At 46.8% G+C, this 15,657-nt stretch overlaps 6 protein-coding genes across 6 annotated transcripts; 2 read left to right on the top strand and 4 right to left on the bottom strand.

Annotated features, from left to right (window-relative positions):
- Positions 1-436: 436 nt before the first annotated feature.
- Positions 437-5,574, bottom strand: LOC6582725 (UDP-glucose:glycoprotein glucosyltransferase). The gene is made up of 2 exons (XM_002008381.4): positions 5,120-5,574; positions 437-5,059 (listed from the first exon to the last, which is right to left on the bottom strand). The coding sequence occupies exons 1-2, from the start codon at positions 5,364-5,366 to the stop codon at positions 639-641; spliced, it is 4,668 nt and encodes a 1,555-aa protein (XP_002008417.1). The 5' UTR covers positions 5,367-5,574; the 3' UTR covers positions 437-638.
- Positions 5,575-5,824: 250 nt separating this feature from the next.
- LOC6582724 (cell cycle checkpoint control protein RAD9A) lies at positions 5,825-7,487 on the top strand. Its single transcript, XM_002008380.4, has 4 exons — positions 5,825-5,953; positions 6,010-6,236; positions 6,293-6,444; positions 6,505-7,487. Exons 1-4 carry the CDS (start codon positions 5,920-5,922, stop codon positions 7,424-7,426), a joined length of 1,335 nt encoding a protein of 444 aa, XP_002008416.1. The 5' UTR covers positions 5,825-5,919; the 3' UTR covers positions 7,427-7,487.
- Positions 7,423-8,121, bottom strand: LOC6582723 (biogenesis of lysosome-related organelles complex 1 subunit 3). The gene is made up of 3 exons (XM_002008379.4): positions 7,969-8,121; positions 7,788-7,911; positions 7,423-7,725 (listed from the first exon to the last, which is right to left on the bottom strand). The coding sequence occupies exons 1-3, from the start codon at positions 8,026-8,028 to the stop codon at positions 7,484-7,486; spliced, it is 426 nt and encodes a 141-aa protein (XP_002008415.2). The 5' UTR covers positions 8,029-8,121; the 3' UTR covers positions 7,423-7,483.
- Positions 8,122-8,209: 88 nt separating this feature from the next.
- LOC6582722 (glutaredoxin) lies at positions 8,210-8,894 on the bottom strand (the record flags this gene model as incomplete). Its single annotated transcript, XM_002008378.3, has 3 exons — positions 8,210-8,369; positions 8,431-8,535; positions 8,601-8,894. Coding segments are annotated over 3 exons (495 nt in total), but the record flags the coding sequence as incomplete, so codon positions are not given.
- A 46-nt stretch (positions 8,895-8,940) lies between these two features.
- On the bottom strand, positions 8,941-10,493 carry LOC6582721 (mitochondrial cardiolipin hydrolase). Its single transcript, XM_002008377.4, has 2 exons — positions 10,177-10,493; positions 8,941-10,122 (listed from the first exon to the last, which is right to left on the bottom strand). Exons 1-2 carry the CDS (start codon positions 10,226-10,228, stop codon positions 9,401-9,403), a joined length of 774 nt encoding a protein of 257 aa, XP_002008413.3. The 5' UTR covers positions 10,229-10,493; the 3' UTR covers positions 8,941-9,400.
- A 133-nt stretch (positions 10,494-10,626) lies between these two features.
- On the top strand, positions 10,627-15,591 carry LOC6582720 (tectonin beta-propeller repeat-containing protein). The gene is made up of 5 exons (XM_002008376.4): positions 10,627-11,968; positions 12,030-13,411; positions 13,484-13,747; positions 13,816-15,094; positions 15,155-15,591. The coding sequence occupies exons 1-5, from the start codon at positions 10,883-10,885 to the stop codon at positions 15,191-15,193; spliced, it is 4,050 nt and encodes a 1,349-aa protein (XP_002008412.1). The 5' UTR covers positions 10,627-10,882; the 3' UTR covers positions 15,194-15,591.
- The last annotated feature ends 66 nt before the right edge of the window (positions 15,592-15,657 follow it).

The raw sequence follows: 15,657 nt of genomic DNA, 5'->3' as shown, positions 1-15,657 counted from the left end.
TAAATCAGCGCCATTTCTAAAGAAACAAACTCAGCAGCAAACTAAATGAAAATCACTAATTGGACTGCACTGTCTGCCTTACAATTAATAGAGAATCCCCAAGTTGGATACAAGAAATTCGAAAAATGTCTAAATACTATATGGTCTAAACATAAACCAAAAACCTTATGATAATATATAAATATTTTCTTTACGTAGGAAAACAAAATGAATACGCGAATTTATGCAATGAATTCAAATTATAATTTAAAAATAAACTCAAAACAAAAACAATCTAACTGCGCGCTCTTTCATTCAAACCAATGGGAGATGGCGTTGCCAGATGTAAGACGACCAATGTTGGACAATTGCGTAAAATTTAAAAGGCTCCATATGCGGCATTTTCTTTGAAAAAGTTCGAGGATTTTATTAAATTAAACAAATTACAGAGTTTGCATTCAGTTATTTCAATTATCATATTTATTACAGCTGAATTCAAATCATGGCGAATGGAATGCAAAAACTTCTCAGACTTGAAGCTGTTCCGTTTTTCGGTTTTCTTTTTTATGCCTGCTAGATTTTAAAGCTTAGCTAATTTCGTATTTATCAAGTATAAAGGACATTAGGCTTATATTTACTAAACAAATGTATGAATGCGATCACAGCTCGCCATGGACATGGTCGGGTGGCGGCGGTTCAGTAATGATGACCACATGCTCATCCTCGTCCTCATCCACACTTTCCCTGTTGCCACTGATATTGTGATTCTCATGGTCCTCGATGCGTGCCATCAGGGCTTTCAGCTCTGCATCGTAATCCTTCCACTCGGGCACAATGCGCTGAGCGGCTGTAAGTTTGGCCTCCTTGGTCTGCGGATTGTTGCACAAATCGATGACCTTGGCGTTCTTGAATGAACTATCGCTGCACCAGGTCTGACACCACAGCCACTCATCGGGCAGCGATTTGATGGCCACCTGATGTATCATATTGTTGGGCAAATCCTGATCCAGATTCGACAAGCTATTCGGATCCTGACTGAGCGCCTGATACTGTCCACGCAATCGATCGCCCGCCGCAATCTTGCGGAATCGCTTCAAGTCCACCACGTACAAGGCTGAAATATGATAGCGCCTGCCCATCAGATGACTGCGCCAGTAGCCCTGCTTCCAGAATCGGAAACCTTCCATTTCCTTGCGCGAATCGCAGAACGGCGTATACGCATAGGGGGCACCACCCAAATCCATGTCGTACAGCTCCTTAATGTCCGCGCGCACAATCGCATCCGCGTCCACAAAGATAATCTTGCGCACATTGAGTGGAAAGAGCACGTCCAGGAAGAGGATCTTATAGCCCCAGATGGTGCGCTGCTTCTCCGTCTGCTGGTGCAGCCAACGTGGCCACTTGTACTGCACGAGCTCATACTGGAAATTATACTCCTTGGCCATGTGAGGCAGGAAGTCCGTAAATTGTGGCGACAAATAGTTCTTGAGGAACCAGAATTTCACCGGGGACTTGGTGTGCTTCAGCAGTGACACCATCATGATGCGCAGCAGGCGCTCATACAAATGCCCCGAGGCCACGGAGAAGATATTAATGGTCTCCACATCCTCATCTGCGCCAGCTGTGCCGCTGCTACCACCAAAACTGTTCGCAATGCTATTCCAAATGCCAGACTGCGCTGGCGCTGAGTCATCCGCAAGCAGCTCCGCGTGCTGCATGCCTGGCCGCTTGGACACGCGCAACTTGGTAACGTGGGAGCGCAATGAGGTAATCAGCACCTGCACCACGCCCGTTTCTGGTTGATGCAGCGTGTTGGGTCCCTCCGCATGGCTAATGGCATAGATGTCTGCGGATTTGCCTTCGCGCAGGCGCAACGTCCAGGCGCCAGGATTCGCCTTCAGCTGGAAGTAGCCCAGATTGGCCATCACAATGGTGTCCACCAGTGTGGGCTGTGACTTGGTGCCCAGCACCAATTGCAAGCCACGTGGCGGTGCTCCGCTGGCCGCATCAAAGCAATGGCCCTCCAGTAGAAGATACTCCAGACCGAATTCACTATGCACGGGTCCGCCAATGTCGCGCAGCTTAATGTTATCCAAATCGTAGACAGCGCGCACCGCCTCCACCAGCCAATTCTCGGGCACTTGCAGCTGTTGTGTCAGCAGCGGATTGGCGGGGAGCCCGCTGAACTTAGCCAGCGGACCTTCGGCGCGTGCGCCATTCATCTCGAACTGCACCTCAGATTCGATCACATAGCGATAGAAATTCTTGACAGGCATATCGCTGTGCTGAGCCACAGGCGTCAGATACAGATGCAGCTGACAGTTGAGCGTTTGCCGGAGCAGTATTAGGATCGGGCTGAGTTTCTGTGCCGCTCTTGAGGCGGGATCCAGCACAGCAACGATATCAAAATGGGGCAGCTTGGCATCCTTCGCCGGCAGCTTCACCACAGAATGATCCGTTTTCAGATCACTGGGCAGCTTAAAGCGCGTCTTGGTTTGTCGGGGCAGCAGGCTCGCGTATAGCTTGAGCAGCGTGTCGCTGCTGAAATCGCTGTTCACATCGCTGGCCGATGCCTTGAGCACGTCGCGCACCTTGTCGCCGTACTGCAAGGCGCTGTAGCGAGCCAACAGCGCAAAGTCGGCGCTATCGAAGATTTCGTCGGAGCTGAGCGGCCCGTAGAGCCGACCATTTCCAATGACTAGACGCTGTGACTTGGATAGTCCCAGCACACGTTGTGCATACACGCGCAGCATCTTCAGATGCAATTCCGCGCTGCCCAGGACGTCTTCCAGCTGCTTGGGTATATCGTCTATGCGCTGTTTCTTCCCCCGAAGCCATTTGAACACCTGATCCGTTGCCTTGGCTGGCTCCATCGAGTGCATAGCCGCCCAGGCCAAATGATTCAGACTTCGTTTATCGCTACTGCCCTCTGTGTTGGGAATGAATGCCAATCGTACGCTCTCACCGCTACGCACATAATCCAGCGCATGGGTTAGCAATGTGCGACCTTCATCAGTCTCCAGATCTGCAAACACCCAGAGCGTTAGGAACTGCAATGAGGCGCTACCAATACGCTCCGAGCTCTTCTTGCCACCGAAGTATTTCAGATTGGCCATTAGTGTGGCAGTCATATCGCGATTCGAGAGCTTGTTGAGCGCTGCAACATTGCCCAACTGCTTGGAGGGCACACCATTAATGTCCAAGTACTTGGCATCCTCCTGGTTGAGGATGCGTTGATTGAGACGGGGCATCACATGCGGCTGATTCATCAGGTAATTGATTACCTCATCCGCATCGGTCAGCTCGCCTCGATATACGGCCTTCTGCAGCACCGTAGTCTGGCTCATGATTTCCGTGAAAATGGCCTCCTCGAAGTCGCTGTCAGCACTGATGATATTGCTAGGCATGGGGGCGCCATTGAGCAGCGCTTGCGGCTGACGCACTGCACCGAAGCCCAGGCGCTGCACAAACTCTGCAGCGAGCTGTCGTCCATAGTCGTAATCGGAGTCCTCGCCAAGCAACTCATTGGCCTTGCTGCTGCTCAGTGAGCTGAACTCCTTTGATAGCTGCTTGATGATGTGCTGCTTGGTAACGACAGCTGTCTCGCCCACTGTCGCATAGATGTCCGTGAGGAAGCTAAGGGCGGCGCGTGCGTCCTTTTGCTGACTTACATAGTTGAAGGCACAAGCAATGGCCACATAATCGGCAGCAGTGCTTTCCTCCATGGCCCGGTCATCGAAGACCAAGCCTAGACGTATGGGCGCTTGGTGTATTACAAAGGATTCGGCTAACTTAATGACACTGCGCGCTTCAGGCTGCAGTGGATCCACAACGAGAACCAGGTTAAAGACATTTTTCCGTATGTTGCGCAACATGCCTGGGAATGTGGGACGCAGCAAATCCATCACGGATGGCGGCCAGCGTCTGTACTGGGCATCCTGTTCGATGTCATTGATCCACAGCACTGCAGTATCTCTGATATCAATGGCAAACTCCTTTTTGTTGGCACTGTTCAAGTCCAGAGCTAGCAATGCGCTAGCTAAGTGGCCGTGCACATTGTTGCCATGGAGACTCTGCAGCACACGCATCTCCGAGCGCAACGTGTCCACCACGGTGTACAGATCCATTGTGTCCGCATCAAAGAACAATCCGTTTATGAACAAAGCTCCATCAGGCGGCGACACATTCAGGCTGCGTCCCAGCGATTCGGAATTGTGCTTCACCTCTGCGCGTAGCTCATCAGAGACTTTGTGGGCGAGCAATGTCCTCGCCAACATGGGGAAATTGTGTGCCGTATACTGGAGTATCTGTAGCGCCTCGTCGCCTTGTATCTCGGCTATGGATGCGGCCGCCTGTAGTCCTAAGTCCTGGAATTCCCAGGCTTTGAGTTGAGCAATCTCATCGTTGCCCTGGAGCAAGCGTTGGCGTAACTGGTCCAGTGCACGCTTAAGCGTGGGATGCTTGTTTTTGAGTAGCTTGAAATCAAAGCCCTGCACATCAGTTTCGTTTAATTCCTCTGATGTGTCACCATTGCCAGTGCCAGCCTCCGGCTTAGGCGCATCGTCCTGACTCTTGTACTCTGTGGATTTCAAATGCAATTCCACACCGTAGCCGGATAAACGTACAGGCCGATCACTTCGCTTGCCCACGTGATGCCGCAGCAGGTATCGCACTTTTCCTGTATTTGCAGCGGCTTCTAGCAGCTTGTGGTATGGTCGAAATGCGGCAGTGCCCAAATCAGCATAGAGCACCACAGTACGGGTGTTATTCTCACTGCCAGGATACACATGATCGAAGCTGTAGCTGACCACATCAGCATCCAGACTGCTTTTGGCAACTGGCAATTTCAGTTTTTGCTCTAGCTCCGTGTAGCTGCAGGCGAGCTCTGTGCCCACCTGTGCGAAGATGCTGCCCTCACAGGCTCCAGCTGTGCGAAGCTCGTCAGCCAATTGGAAGTGCGTCTGGATGCGCGGCGTCAAACTGTGCATCGCGACGACCAGCTTAAGGAGTGGCAGTTGTGGGGCACTCACATGCGAGCGCACCAACTGCAAGGCAGCATTGTACTGTTGCGACTCCGTATCTGCAAGGGATAATTCCATTAATATTACTATCCCAACACGAATCCACATTCAACACCCACCATAATCGTTGAGCGCCGTGTCCAATGCCGTTACAGCCTGCACATAGTCCCAGAAGAGACCTGCCTGCTCGTCCGCCAAATACTCGGCAATTTCTAAATACAGTGGCGTTTGTGTCCATTTGGCATTAATGAGAGTGGTAATTGGATAACTTTGACTGGACTCAGCAGCCCCCACCGAAACACCAGCTGGCGACAGCAGTGTGAACGTCGCAGTTGCCAGCAGCAATACACACACAAAACGTAACATTTTCAGCTGTGAATATATCTGTGAGCTCTTCTATTACGTGAACATGTCGCACTTATTATAAAAGCTTGCGGACTTAATAAGTACACGCTGTTAAATTAATTCACTTTAACTTTTATTTTCTACCGAAGTCTTAATTAAATTTAAGGCGAAAAACTGATGTGGCGTTTTACCGGCCGGACAAGCGTTACCACCTTGCTACGAATGTGTGGCTCAATATGAAGCTAAACTGAACCAGTTCCAAGAGTAGTTCTCTTTGCATAAATTATCAATAACTCGATGGATTATTGGATAGTTATATGAACAATTAACAGTCATTTATTCTATTTGCTTTATTAAAAAAAAAAATAATAATAATGAGCTTAGTTCATATTCAGATACCGTTTTTATTAAATACACCAACACAGTTTACTAAATAAAATGAACTATTATGAAAGAGCTACTCTAGAGTGGCCAAATGTTGTTATTTAGAGGCTGCCATCCGATTAGTTTTATCAGCTGATCCAGCGTCTTTGTTTATAAACTAAAGCGCGCCGAAAGTGCAATTTCGGAAATTATGAAATGCACTCTGGAGGGAGGCAATGCGCGTGGTAAATAATATATATATTTACTTTATTTTACAAATATTAATCAAATGTTTTGCTAGTCATTGCTAAGGCCATACAATCGTTGTCCAAAATTGGCAAAGAGCTGTTCATAGAAGCTGATGTCCATGGACTCAAAATGCGCTCCATCAATCCTACGCAATCGGCTGTGGCTAGCATTAGCTTTAGTCGCTGTATGTTTGATACATTCCAGCTACCACCCAGCGGCGACTGCTTTTGTAAAATAGCTATGAAGCCATGCCTCGGCGTCTTTCGCAATATGAAGCAGGTGAGTCCGTGCAGGCTTTTAATATTTACTATTGTTAATTTTGCTTTCTATTTTAGGTCGAATACTGCGAACTGAGCATTGTGGGTAATAAGACCAAACTACAAGTCAATCTACGCTGCAAGCTGGAGACCACAAAGCAGGCACTGATTGCAATTGTGGATGAATTGAATATTACGTCGAGTGTGCCAACTGATCAAAGTCCCAATAGGTAGCTAATGATGTATCATTTTATTGTACATAGTAAATTCATTTTATTTGTATTTTGTAGCATTCGCGGTGATCACAAGCTGTTTATGGAAATTTCGAATAGCTTCAATTCTTCTGAAGAGGAACTTACGCTGGAGGCCACGCCAGACAGTCTGTCAGCTAAGAACTACATCGAGGGTGCTCGTGTAAATGATAAGTTTATGCGATCGCAGCTGAAACTGAAGCATAGCGAATTTGAGCACTATCAGGTGGCCGAGGGATCAGTTATTACATTTTGCATTAAGGAATTTCGCGCCTTTCTGCTCTTTGCTGAGGCATTGAATGCGGCAATGACGCTGGAGTTCGATGACGCTGGCAGTCCATTTTTCGTGAAAATTAAGAAACACCGCGATATTGAGTGCTTACTCATCCTATCAACTCTGTCGCCCGAAGATGTTAGTTTCTCGGAAGATTATCGTCCGCGCGACATTACTGTGTGTAATACAACAAATGCATCTCAAAAACGAAAGAGCAGCACGCCGGGTCCAGAGATTCAGCAAAAGCGACGATTGGCTGAGGATACGACTCTCTCGGAGCTCGATACGTCGCTGTTTCAATTCCGCGATCGTCGCACCGAAGTGCCATCAGAGGTAGCTTCAGTGCAACCGGCTCGCATGCTAGCCGACGGTGACACTATGGATTTAGTTGATGAAGAGGCCGAAGAGGAGGCAATGTTGCTGGCCGTGTCAGATGCTGTGGAGGCCAGCCAGATACCTCGACCGAGCAGCACTGAAGTGTGCTTCTTCAATACAGAGGATGCGCCGCCCACACTATTGCCGGAAGACAATAACGAGGAGGATGAGAGCATACCTCAATCTCCGGAACGCGAGCGCGGCCTTAGGGTGCGCACCATCTTCTCTCGATGTTTTCAAAATACCTACGTACCGCGTGAGCCGTCGCCTAATAGTCAGGTGTATGCGCCCAATTCGGACACAGAAGATTAGCCTATTTTGTTCGTTTATTTATAAGGATTGTATAAACGTATGTGCTTTCATCCCGTCTCAATTGCCTCTCTCCTTTATGTGAATGACGGGCAAAAAGCTACTCGTCAACGCCGATGCAACTCGGTTCTGTAACTGTGCGGTGTTTCGTTGTGCCTGCTGCAGCGCTGTGTGAGCCGATTGTAGGGACAGCTGCGACTTGATGAGCATTTGATCGGTGGTCAGTAGCTGCTTGGAAGCAGTCACAACAAAGTTGCGTGTGAGCATGGTCAGCGCCTTACAAATTTCAATGTTGTTCTCAACTAAATTAGAGTGAATAAGACATGAATCGAGTCGAATACCATAGAGAATATATTGCACATACTCAATTTGCGCTGCAGCAAATTATTACGGTATATTGAGGCAGTTGCACTAGGTGTGCTTGGCTGCTCATAGATGTCATCGTCTTCTTCCTCGGTTGCCTCGCCAGACACTTCCGCTGCGTATATCTGCAAAGATTTGGTTTATGAGACTCGATGCTCTATTTATTTGTCAGTTGTAAATGCCTTATGCTTATCCACTTCCTCATCCGATTCGGAGGCCTCGCCACGCACTAAATCGGCCATCTTGTTGTTTATTATTAAATTACATGAGTGACAACTTAAATACCTGTTGGTCGTAATAATTGTCTATTTACCGTATTGTGTCGATAAATCGATTTGCAAGTCGATTACAGATATGCCCTATCGATACATTCCAATGAAATGTAAACGCTTAATTTGTCAAGCCTAAAAATCAATTACTCAGTTGATGTTCATCATTTGCACTACGATTTTTATTTAAAATAAAATGAAACAGTTAAATTAAATCATTATTCGAAATATTTTTGCAGCGTTCCCAATTCGTACATGCGCTTTATGTCGGTGCCGCCACCCACAAATTTACCATTGATAAACACTCGAGGCACCTGCAACGAATACATTTTACCATTAGGATAATGTAAATAGTATTTTTTGTTATTAACTAACCGTCCGAGCGCCTGTCATCTCGCCCAGTACAGATTGAATAGCATTGCCATCTTTACGTCCATCGAGCTCCACTATCATTGCATCAACCTTCAACTTGCGAAATGGCTGTGAAATAACACATATATTAATATAATAGCACATATTTGAAGTTCTTCGCTTGTAGTTTTTACCTCTTTAGCCATTGTGCAATAGGGACAAGTAGTTTTGCTAAATATTGCTACCTTATTCTTAGCAATTGTATCACGAACAAATTGAGCTTCTATGCTATCCATATTTATATGAGGTTTTGACGGTTCGCGGTCAAAATCCAAGAACGGAAATGGAAATTTTTTTGTTGCTATTGACAACGCTTGAAACTTGTCTCTTCTAAAGGACGTTAAGAGGTTGCTACGAAATCGTATAGGGATTACTAATTGAAGGTTAATTTTTAGAAACTTTATTAGCAACGCATTTTCGTTGACATGTCAATCTAATGTAGTTGCCAGATAACTAAGAAAAAAAAACGCTCACTTACTATTTAGAAAGTGCTGAAAACATAATCACTTTATTTATAACATGTAAAGACTTTATTTTGGGTAAACTATTATTGTTTTATATGTAATCAACAGCCCAAACATGTCAAACAAATATATTTAAAAGTGCTTAACAGGTCTGGCAGCACTATCGATTTGATGCGGTTTTCTTAAAACATAATTAAAGCTGTCATGCATATTATAGGTATACATACATTGTATACTATACAATGGCGATCACATATATCTTAATATAGTACATGAGCTCCAATTTAAACATGGACTCCACAATTAATATTTTTTGGATTTTTTCGACAACCCATAATTCTTCTATTTGACAACCTGCAACCAGTCGACTTCTCCTAACAGCTGATTCGACACGCGGATGAGTCCGCATTCATGAGTCGCTGCATTCAATACACTACGATTGAGTGATAGCACTAACGGTAATAGTGCCTCTATTTTCTAGTATTAGTTGAAAACACCTTCCACATACGATCGAATTCTGATTGGAAGACATTGGTCATTTTTGGATGAGATGTGATGACTACATTTTCCCAGTTGACGCCGATGCCGGTATCCGTCCAGTTGAGGGAGCCATTGATTAGGACGCTGTACGTAGTCTCTGGTCCGTAATTGCGTTTCTTGAGACTCCAAAGGTAATTCACTCGCTCTTGCCCATCGATCACACAGAACTTATGATGCATAAAATAATTGGAATTCTGGTTGCGCAGATGGGCGCCATGGTGAATTAGATCGACCAGAAGGTAATTGGTTTTATCTCCGCGTTGTAGAGTGACAATTATACGAACAACAACCTTGCGGAGCAAGGCGTTTTTCAAAGCGCGTGTCATCTCAACGGAGTAGACGGAATACATGGCCAGATCAATGCTGTATTTGGCCTTGTTCAGCTGTTCGATAATGCGGTCGATGTTGGCCTGAGCGCAATGCTTATTTTGACAATAATATAAACGGCCGTTTTCGCTGGACTTGCGATGCTCTTGCATGCATTCGAAGCCCAGTTCATTGAACATAAGCACCTCATGCACCTGAGCCTTTCGCCATCGGATCCACTTGCAGATCGATTTATATGCGAGCCATATCACCTCAGAGGCAGCAATTGTGCCGGTGGCAATGATGAAGATTGACCAAGAAGGATGCTGACGCAGCAGTTGAAACACTATAAAGGCATATATTATATATTTGACAATTTTCCGATATATTTTTCACTTACTCTTTTTCGAACAATATTCGTATCGTATATTGTTTACGCGCTCAACTCTCATACAATGAAAATGTAAACCTAGGGCAGAGCTGCTTTAACCGGAGGTGAACTGACTCTTCGTTTTTCTTTCTTTCTTATTTGTGTTTTACTTAAAAGAAATGCGACTATTCATAAATATATCAAATAGTATTTTCTATTCAAAAAAATTTTTAATTTATCAATCACACTTAGATCGTGTTTTAAGAAATAATAGCAGCGACTGGTTCCGATAAATATTCTGTTTTTGACATCTGTAAATCACTGTTAACTTAACAGGCCGGTTTAATTGATTTAACAGCTCAGTCCTCTCTTAGTCATAGTTTTTTCTTTTAAATGAATTAGATAAAAGATTGATAATTTGTATGGTGCGAACTATTGGAAGTTATTACAGAATACATAATTTTGGGCACTTTGACCGCTAGCCGGACCACTGCTAAGCTGGCCGCCAAATTTCAAAATTGGATAACAGCACTCAAACTGAAAATGTGATGTCACAACAGAGCTTTTATTAACATTCTAAGTAACAGAACTGCACTTTGAGTAACCTAAAGAGTAGTTTATCGGTGAACAGTGACTACACTTGAACGGAAAATCAATTTTTTTCGTAAAAGCGTGCCACTATGGAACAAAAAGGGCGAATGCAACTAAAGAAGTTTAGTTAATAACGCAAACAGCAATGCCGAGCAGTCTACTGTTCGCTACCAGTAGCGAGGGGCGCGTGCATACGCTGTCCACCAGCTCAAGTGGATGGCGCGAGTTCCCATATCTCGGTCTGGAGTTCAAGAAAATCAGCGCAGTCCCCAATTATATGTGGGCTATTGGCGGCGATCGACAAGTGTACGTTCATGTGCACGGACTTGATGTGCCAATACGGGTAAAGGAGGAGTCTTACGAGAACGAGCGCTGGCTGCCCATTGAGGGGTTCTCCAAAACGCTGCTGCCCACCGATCGTTATAAATACTCCAACGCTGATGGCAGTGTTGAAAGGAGCGTGGACAAGATTCGCTTACCCTCCATGGCCTGGCAGTGGGATGGTGATTGGCATCTGGACCTGGAATTGGACGGACAACAGCTGCCTGAAGATGGATGGATGTACGCCTTGGATTTTCCAGCTTCATACTCGGCAAAAAAGTCATGGAACTCGTATGTGCGCCGACGCAAGTGGATACGCTTTCGCCGCTATGCTGCTCTGAACAGCTGGTGTGCTGTCGCACCCCTGCACAAGGATCCTACGCAGGAGCCCTTCATTGATGTGGCCATAGGCGGCACACACGTGCCAAATGCTCCAGCCGGCACGCTTTGTGTGTGGGCCATAACGGCGCATGGCCGCGCAATGTTCCGGACTGGCGTCACTACCTTTGCGCCAGAGGGTCTACGCTGGACCGCCATCAACACGCCCGTCGGCAGTGAACTGGCCCAGATTAGCGTAGGTCCCACGGGTCTGGTTTGGGCTGTGCTCTACAATGGGCGCGTCATTGTGCGCACGGGCATAACACGGGATAATCTTTCGGGCGATGCGTGGCTGGACGTGAAATCGCCGGTGGCCACCAGTTCACAGACAGATACGCCACGTGGCCTGCGCATTGTGCAGATCTCGGTGGGAACCGATGCGGTCTGGTGCATAACAAACGATCACCATGCCTGGTTTCGACGTGGAATCAAAGGTGAGGCGGCTGGCATAAGTGAGGATGCTGCCATAGGCAGAGGCTGGGTAGAAATGGTTGGCAATCTGTCCATGATCTCAGTGGCACCAAATGATCAGGTATGTTTAAGGCCATTCAATCTGTCATTTTAACATTCTAATCATATGCCCCTCTCAACAGGTGTTTGCAATTGGCGCTGCAGATCGTGCTATATACTACCGATCCGGCGTTACCGCCGCTGATCCCACCGGCAAGAAATGGCTGAAAATTCAGTGCCCCATGCAAATCAGTCGTTCCTCCAGTTCCTTGTCCATAGTCTCACGCAAAAGTGGTGGCAGCAGCTCAACGCCCGGCTCCAAGCATCAAAGCTTTTCCAATCTCTATTCCAAAGAGAAGGAAAAGGGCGTTGTGGAAACGTGCGCAGTCATTGAGACTGTCACCACGCACAGCAACGCCTCCTCGAATAATGGTCTGAACAACCGTTTGAAGAATGACCGCTGGAAGCTGAGCGCTGATTCGCCGCCCACCATTGGCAGCCTCAATCTCAACGAGCGCCAGAAACATCGGGCGACTGCCTTGCGTGAGCCCTTATCGCACGCTTCCAGTGCGCCGGCCGCTGATGTGGCTGAGATAAGCGGAAAGTTTGAAACGCAGCTTAAGAATCCACGGGCCTGGTCACCGGTGCGCAGTGTTGGATCCGTTGTGGGCACCGAGGCGCATCCGGAAAGTGACTCAGCTGTCTTCGAATCGGAATCAGCGCATGGCTCTGATGCATTCCTCGGCGAAGACGATGACCACAATGGCTCGCAGTTCTGGACCGAGTGCGCTGTGATGTGGAGCTGTGTGACCACTGGCGCCGTCACCATAGATACTAACAATATACCCAACTGGTTCAACGAGCACCATAACGATGGCAAGGCCGAAGTGAATCCCAATTGGCGCATTGACATACTCGAGAAACTCAAACAGCGCCAACAGAGCGTGGCCAAGCTGCAGCAGGAAACCCACTACGAGAAGGCAGTCGAGCTAACGTCTTGGATTAAAACGGCGGACGCACGCTATCATCATCCAGGTGGCGACTACGACGATTGCACCATTGAGCTGGAATGGGTGAGCGGCAATGGAGGTGACAGCACAGAGAATGACTCCGGCACCTTCACAGTGCTCAGTCCCGACGGCTCAGCAACCAAAATACAATTCGCACTCTCCGATATTACGTGCGTGCAATGCTGCAGCGAGCCGGGTGCACCACGATTGGCCATACACGCAATGCATCTGCCTATCAATTGCAGCCCAGTCAAATTGCAATTCGCCGGTGATGCTGATATGGAGGATTGGCTATCCCACCTGTCCTCGGTGTGCAGTCAAATCAATATGCTAGTGGGCAAGCCGGCCAGCAATGCGATTTGGCTGACCAGCGATCTGGGCGATGTATTTGTCTTTGATGCAGCCAACATGAAGGCACAACAGCTAGAAAAGAACAGCAATGGACAGGCTCACTACGTGGAGCGCATGGATGTGTCTACGTGCGAGACACCCTACTACAATACGCTATATAATGGGTAAGAGTATATGTGATATACGTAATATGCGCATCATATTTATCAAATTGCTGACTTTCCCCTCCTCCCTAGCATGCCCTGTGGCAGCGAGCTGGAAATTGCGGGCTGTGTCTATGACGATGCCGATCAGATTCGCTTTGATTTACAGTGTCATTCTAGTATTAAAGCGCTCTCCCATCGTGTGGAGAAATATCGTGTCATAGCGATGCATTTGAATCCGCGCTTCAATGAGCGCACCACCGTACTCAACTCTATGATTGATTCCGAGTGGCTGGATGAAGTACGCAATGATCGCATGGTCTTTGCGCCTGGTGCGAGCTTCACTGTGAAAATCAGGTGAGCTTCAACACTTATCAGTCTGGCACACTTATCATTTAAATACCCGATTGTTAACATTTTTATAGGGCTCTTCAAAATCAATATCAGATTGTTGTGAACAATGAACTCTATGCCGATTACAAATACCGCACGGATCCGGCGGCGGTTACCTGTCTCTATGTCAGTGGGCGAGTGAAGCTATTTAGTGTCATCTATCGTTCGCCGTCGGTGATTTTATCTATGCAGCAATTGCACTGGCGGCAGATAGGCGGCCATGTGAAGCGAGTGTATAACAGTGGAGTGGATGTCGTCTGGGGCATATCCTGCGATAATACCGCTTGGGCGTACAACGGCGGCTGGGGCGGCATGTTCCTGAAGGGGCTGGAAGGGTCGGGCAAGATAAACGCAATGATTGACACGCACACCTACTACGTGTATGAGAATCAGCGCTGGAATCCCATCAGTGGCTTCACTGCCAAGAGCCTGCCCACGGATCGACACATGTGGAGCGATGCGACTGGGCGACAGAAACGTAGTAAGGAGCACACCAAGCTGCTGTCCACACACTGCGAATGGATATCCGATTGGGCCATCGACTACAATATACCCGGCGGAGCGGACAAGGAAGGCTGGCAGTATGCAATCGATTTTCCAGCCACCTATCATGCACAAAAGAAGCTAACGGATTGCGTGCGCCGACGGCGTTGGATGAAGAAATGTCGACTCACCAGCAGTGGCCCTTGGCAGGAGCTAAGTCATTCCAAAATACTAGATGCCTCACTACAGGTCCTGGACAGTGATGTGGACAGTGCACTGAACGTAGAGGATATGCCTGTTGCTGCATGGGCCGTCGCCTCGAATGGCGATGTCTTGATCCGTCATGGCGTTTCCACACTAAATCCTCGCGGAGATACCTGGGAGCATATTGTAAGCGATCAGCCGCTGGTAGGGATTAGTGTGGGACCCACTGGACAGGTCTGGGCAGTTGCTCGCAATGGCATGATCTTCTTCAGATATGGCATCAGCAAGGTGAACCCTTGTGGTGACGCCTGGCAGCAGGTCGAAGCACCGTCTGGCGTTACCTTCAAAGTCATTAGCGTAGGTCGTGCCGGCATCTGGGCATTGGACAACCAACAGCGTTTAGCAGTGCGTAAGGAAGTAACGCGCACATTCCCGGAGGGTTCACATTGGCAATTTCTCCCAAACTCTGCCAATGTTCCGCCGCACACAGAGACCCACTGCGGCTTTCGTTCCGTGTCCGTCGGCAAGGAAGTGTGGGCGATTTCCCTAAATGGCGTCATATGCCGACGATGTGGAATAACTAATGAGAATCCAGCTGGAGCTGGTTGGAGTCTAGGAATCGCGGTACATATGAACATGTTGAATATCTTTAAAGCATTTTTAAATTTGTAAAATTATTTACAGGGCCAATGGCAACACTTATCCCTGGAGGGGTATATGTAACGATCTCATTCCGATTTCAGTATTTATAGCGATACTCTACACTCAATAATGATATATTACAAACATAATATAGATCTGGAACAAACATTGACTATTGAACACTTGAGATGAAATGTTCAATAAAAAGACAACATTTAGTTTGTATTACTTGAACTTTGGGTGTAGATTCTCCATACGTAAAAATATCTTGACTGCAGCATTCTTCCTTTTTCCATAATAATATGAAATGCTTACACATAAGCTTGTTGTATTAAGCGTGATTATGTTTTAATTTATACGTTATATTTTTGTTATTATGTTTGATTTATTTATATTAGAGCTTACTGCTTTAAATTGTATGCGACCCCCAATATATTATAAAATTTATGTAATAAAATATGTATGTATTATATATTAAATGCATTCAAAGTACCACAAAAAATATTTCGGGGTTTACTTATAAATACAAATTGAATTTACGCGGG

The sequence above is a fragment of the Drosophila mojavensis genome, unplaced genomic scaffold (assembly GCF_018153725.1).
Source record: "Drosophila mojavensis isolate 15081-1352.22 unplaced genomic scaffold, ASM1815372v1 contig_74, whole genome shotgun sequence".
NCBI classification, from domain to species: domain Eukaryota; kingdom Metazoa; phylum Arthropoda; class Insecta; order Diptera; family Drosophilidae; genus Drosophila; species Drosophila mojavensis.
The sequence above is the reverse complement of the archived record's forward strand: the minus strand, read 5'-3'. Positions and strand labels throughout refer to the sequence as shown.